Source organism: Octodon degus, unplaced genomic scaffold (genome assembly GCF_000260255.1).
Source record: "Octodon degus isolate 3935 unplaced genomic scaffold, OctDeg1.0 scaffold00033, whole genome shotgun sequence".
Classification (NCBI taxonomy): domain Eukaryota; kingdom Metazoa; phylum Chordata; class Mammalia; order Rodentia; family Octodontidae; genus Octodon; species Octodon degus.
The window spans coordinates 1,165,375-1,171,031 of NW_004524609.1; the positions used below are offsets into that span (position 1 = coordinate 1,165,375).

A 5,657-nucleotide genomic window follows, 5' to 3' on the forward strand; every position below is an offset into this window, starting at 1 on the left:
CCCCCGAGCACCGCCCGCCGCCCCGGGTGGCCTGGGCGTCTCCGAGCCGCGGGGACCCGGCCGGCGCAGTGCTGGGGTGCTGGGGTGCTGGGGTGCAGGTGTGCGCGCGGCCGCCGCTTCGCCCACGTTTCTCCCTCCTCGGTGCTGTGATGCTCCCCCAAGAGTTTAAACTTTAGCGGTTTTCCGCGGGAGCGTTTTGGAGCCGGCTGAAGGTGCTGCCCCCTCCAGTGCCCCGCGTGGCCGCGAAGCTGCTGCCTCTGGACGGAGCTCGCACCCGGCGCGCCGCGGCTGGCGTGTTTCCCGGGCTTTGTCTCCCGCCCCGCGCCCCGGCGTGGTGAGGGGAGCCCCGGACAGCCCCGGAGCCGGTGGAGGTGTGCGGGGCTGCGGCGCCTGCACAGGACGCCCCGGGGTGCTCACAAAGCGGGGCACACCTTCCGGACGGAACTTAAAGAGAAAGCCCTTAGCTGCGGGCTGTTGGCTCTTGGTGCCGGCACGGGAGGTCCACAGGGCGTGGCATTGTCTCCGCGGATATACCTGCTTTCACGTAGACACTGGGGATCGAACTCCGGACCTTGGCAGTTGCTTATGCCGCTGAGCTGTCTCCCCGGCTGCTTCTAAACTTTTAAACCAACACAGATTAAATGTACACACTTACAATGTAAAGTGCGAGAGCACACACATATATGCTTATACTGCGTGTACTGTTCAAATCAGGATAGGTTCCCACGATGTTAGGGAACTTCTCTCTTAGTTGTTCTGAGATATGTAACATATTTACAACATTTTGTTTTTTATTACAAATTCTTTCACAAACCCAGCTTTCTAAATTCATGTAGGCGTGCAGCCACATTTTCTTCAAGTTGTAGAAGCAAGTGATGAAGGAAGGAGACCGTGCCTAGCACGGTGCTTGGCTTGGTGCGGGAAGGTGAAGCTGGTGTGTTGCTGTAGCGCGTCTCCCGCGCTCCCCTCCAGTCCCAGGGCATCGCCTGCTGATGCAGGTCGCTGGAGCGCAGCCGTCTGTGTAGGAGCTCACTGCAGTGTCATTCACGTTCGCACTGAAGACCCTGTGAGTTTTCTGCTCTCAGATTTGTTTTTGTGTCTGGGGTTATTCAGGGGTGGTGAGGAGCAGCGAGGAGGTAGTGTCGGAGCCAGCGCGGGGCGCCACATCAGCTGAGCCCAAGTCCCTTGTCAGAGCGGTTTCTGTTGTACTTCTTCTACCCCAGTCTTAGGGCAGAGTGGCGGGTATCACTAGAACTACATGGAGGCAGATCAGAATAGGGTGACAGCAGGACAGCGGTGATGAAAGTGTTGAGGGGACACAGAGGGGCTGGTAGGTGCCTGTGGGTGACAGACAGGTTGGCCCAGCCTAGTGGCTTTTGGTACTGGGAGAAGAAAGGCTGAGGACAGCGTCGAGTTTCCTATTTGATCTACAAAATTTTTTTTAAAAAATTTATGTATTTAGTACAGGGTCTCACTAGGCAGCTCAGGCTCATAGCGATCCTCCTGTTTTCAGCCTCCCAAACTCTGGGATTACAGGCGTGTACCCCCACTCTGGGACTTGTTCACCTGTTCAGTGTGCCTGGGGGGTGGGGCCAAAAATGATCTTTTTAACTTAATCTTGGATGTATTGGGTTTTGTGGCTTCCTGATATTTAGGCGTCACCTTAGGTTACTGTGACCTAACTGGTTCTGAGCTGAGGTGCTTATTGCTTGTTCTTCCTTAGTTGGTATCCTGTAAACTGTCAAACTGAAGCCTGCTGGTGTGCTCAGGGAGACAGACATGGAGGGAGGCTTGGTGGTGCCGGTAGGGACAGCTGTGACTTAAGCTCGTAGGATGCGGTTTGAGTCTTCACTGCCTCTTATTGGCTGTGTGACCTTAGGTCCCTAACCTGGTCTACTGATCTTCAGTTTCCTCCTCTGTAAAGTATAGAAAACACTGTCTCAGCAGGGCATGGTGGTGCACATCTGTAATCCAAGCACTCTGGAGGCTGAAGCAGGAGAATTGTTGCAAGTTTGAGAGCAGCCTGAGCTACAGAGTGAGCCCAAGGCCAGCCTGAACTGCACAGCAAGACCCTGTCTCAAATAGGTAAAAAAAAAAAAAAAAAAAAAAGTCCCCCAAAACAAAAACCCCAATGTCTCTAATTATGCTAATTACATGAGATAAAGGCACAAAATAATTAATAAATGGTAACGACTGTTCTTGTTCTTGCTGTCCACGGTCTCTGCGGTATGTTGTTGCTGCTGCTTCACGCATGAGGGTGATGCAGGCTTCCCGCAGGAGACTGACAGGTCTTTCTTCCCATCCTGCTGCGAGGGCCCCATTACTGTACCCCGTGCCTCTTTTGTGGCTTGACATGGCTCAGCTCTGTCACCTGGCAGGGATCTGTAGAGAAGGCTGAGAAGGAAAGGGATGTGTACACTTGCTTCACCCATGAGGAAACCTTGGCTCTGGCCCCTGGGACCAGAGGAAGGTAAGGGATGCTCACAGGCTGGCCGGGCTAACGAAGGCCTGCGACTTCAGTGCTTCGGGGGCCGAGGCAGTAGGACGCAAGCTTGAGTTCAGTCAGAGCAGTTTAGCAACTTAGCCAAAAATAGCACGGCTGAGAATGTTGCTCAGTGCAGGGCCGTGAGTTCAATCCCTAATACGGTGACCATAAAGAACAAGGGGTCCACAGAGACTTCAGTCTTCCTGAGAAGAGCAGTTGTGTTTTGGGCAGTGCTCTGTGCCCAGTACCGGCCAGATGGGCAGCAGAATCAATGTCTCAGGAAGAAGCCATGAGAAATCGTACAAGTCGAAGCATCTCAGTTTAAGAACCCCGACAGTCGCTTGGCACAGGGGCGCAGCCTGTGAGCTCTGGTGTGAGGCTGAGTCAGGAGGATTCCTAAGTTTCAGGTCAGATGGGCGAGTCGGCAAGACCTTTCCTGAAACACAAAAAAACAAACACCCAAAAAACAACAAACAATAAAAACAAAAACCTTGCATTAGTTCCTGAAAGTTTCCCACCTAGACATTCTGGAGGGCAGTGTGTGTGTGTGTCTGTGTGTGTGCCTGTGCGTGTGTGTTTTTGTGTGTGTGGCTTTACCACTGAGTTGCACAAGCCTTGGAAGGTATTACGATACAGCCAGCACCAGCGTTTGGCCGTTGCAGCCTCTCTGCACGCTGGCCCTATTTTGACCTCTGGTCTGGGCGAGCTGGGCACCTAGAGAAGTGTCTGCCTTCCTCCTCTCACAGCAGTAGCTCCCCAGAGTGTGAAGGTGAGTGGCAGAGGTCTCCGGGGACCATAGCTGGGACAAGGAGACCTCGGTGTGAGGGACGGGCGGTGGACCTAGGTAGAGTTTCCCGCCCCGTACAGCTTCCTCCGCAGTGCCCCAGTGCTCTCAGCACCGCTGGTTATCTGCCCCAGCCAGGAATCCTCTGCCCGAGCTGGCAGGAGGCCGGCAAAATGCCCGCCCGCAGGAGCCACAGCCCCTGACTCAGCAGACAGATGATGAGCCCGCGGTGGCTGGCGGTGGGGCGACCGCCCGCCACCCAGCCTCTCGGCTGCCCACAGAGTGGTTGCTGCTGCGCCCTTCCTCTTGCCCCTTTCCTGGATCCTGGTCCTCTGTGCAGGAATGCAGCCTGCCCCAGCTCGGGACATGAGCTGCACAGAAGTGACCAGGGAGCACGGCGGTGATGCCGTTCTCTGCGTAGTGGCAGGCATTTTATTTTTATTTTGACTTCTGATATTTACTGAAACTTAGGACTCCTTAGCAAAATGATAAAATCTGGCTTTCTCTCCATTGCTCTTTGGATCCTCAGAAATACTTTTTGAAAAAGTATATATACACACACACACACATATATATTAGCTAATTATACTATTCATTTCTATGAGTTCATTAAAAAGAACAGTTTGTGCTTACGTTGTTTGATCAGCTTTGCATACCTGTATCTTAGAAGCGGAACAACTACTTTGAAGGTATTAATAGGCAGTATAACAACCATTGCTAATTTCCTGTATCTTGTTTTGAAACTCTGTATCATTTTTATTTTTTTCTCTTTAAAAAAGGACATTTTGAGGTGTAATTTATGTACTGTGCCTTTGAGATGAGCAGTTCTATGCACTTGGACAAATGCATACAAGCAAGTAACTGCCAGTACAATCAAGATAAAGAATATTTGAATCACTCCAGAAAGTTCCGCTCGGCCCTTTCTAACCGGCTCCCTGTCTGTGTCCCCAGTTCTGGGCAGTCGCTGATGTTTCCTACAGTTGCGTTTCAGAATGCCATACGGCTCTTACCCTGCTGTGTGTAGCCTTTCAAGTCCGTCTCCCTTCCCTTGCTCTGCTGTGTTGATTCATCCACACTGTTGCAGCCGTCGGCACCTCTAAGAGGCCGACCCGGGCCATTCTAGTGCCCCTGGGCGCCGAGGCAGCTGCTCTGGAAGTGGCCCTGAAAGCGGGCAGCTGGACCCTTTGAACACTGGGTGTCGGGTGTGTTCTGATTGGACAGATACATTTGAACCATGCTCGAGCCATTTGATTTTCCAACTGCTAAATAGTTCGAGACTGGAGAATTTTTCATCAGTGAACGTGTTCATTATTCTCGGTCCTACAGCAACAGATGTTTTGTAGCCAGGTATGGATTTCCGCAGTCCTTGGAGCCAGAGACTATGTAAACCTAGAGCTATTACGCTTCTTTTTGTTTTTGGCACAGCCCTGTAAGAGCAACCCACTGGAAGTCTTTCTATTTTCCTGTCGTGTTCCCAACAAAGAACAACGCTCCTCTCCTTGTTTCTTATCCCAGTGATTCAGTTTCTTTGTTCAGTTAGTGAAGATGTTCACACACTCAAGGAGAGAAATTATAAGGCGATGCCATTCATGAGAAGGTCCAGCGCTGGTGGACATGGGCTGGTTTCTTCCTCTCTGACTTCCCTGCCATGCGCCCTGTTAATCAGACACTTTCCTCTTGAATATGAGATGTGTGTGTGTGTTTGTATGTGTGTGTGTGTGTGTGTGTGTGTGTGTGTGTGTTCTTTCCCTAAACTTGCATTAGGTGCCACTTCTCTTTCTCAAGCCCTTGCCTAGTGACTTTGAACAAGTCATCTCCCCTCCAAGCCCCAGTCCCTCGGTGTCTCGGGAGGGGTACAGAAGCGAAGGGGACGGTGAGGGACAGATTTCGGTTTGCCCCCCCACTTTAATTGGGGACATTTCTCCAACTGGTTGGTAAGTTGGAATTCCACATAAGGATTTCTTTAGGAAAAAGAGAGAAGTCCTGCATTTAAATTCAAGTTTGAAAAACTGCAGTTGGAATAGATTTCTAGGAATTTGGCAGAAGGTCCAGTTGGTAACCACTTTGAAGGTCCCCATGGTCAACCTCAAAGCTCTTTGTGAGTGGATTCGTGGACAAAGCACACCTGGCTCTGTGTGATTCCGCGGGGGTCCCAAGCCCCTCTTAGCCAGCACCTGCGGTGACTCCCCCAGACGCAGCGATCACTGGAGCAACCTGCGTGGAGCCCTTTTGAGTAGAGGTGTGGTGTCTCTCCTGGGGCTTCCGCAAGCTGAATGGTTGCCCTGGATGATTCCCGAAGGCTGTGGGAATGGGCTGGTCAGAGTTGATGTATTTATTTTTAAAATTATCTTCTGGGGGGGCCTGCCCCTTAGCTCAGTTCTTTTTTTT

General features: G+C 51.7%; 1 protein-coding gene across 1 annotated transcript in view; it reads left to right on the plus strand.

The window, feature by feature from the left end:
* The window catches only part of Itgb3 (integrin subunit beta 3), a 61,646-nt gene that overhangs the window by 538 nt on the left and 55,451 nt on the right, over nucleotides 1–5,657 (plus strand). Inside the window, exons 2-3 of the mRNA XM_012514507.2 lie at nucleotides 193–334; nucleotides 3,148–3,254. Of these exons, the coding sequence (XP_012369961.2) occupies nucleotides 193–334; nucleotides 3,148–3,254 (249 nt within the window). The remainder of the gene's footprint in view (nucleotides 1–192; nucleotides 335–3,147; nucleotides 3,255–5,657) is intronic.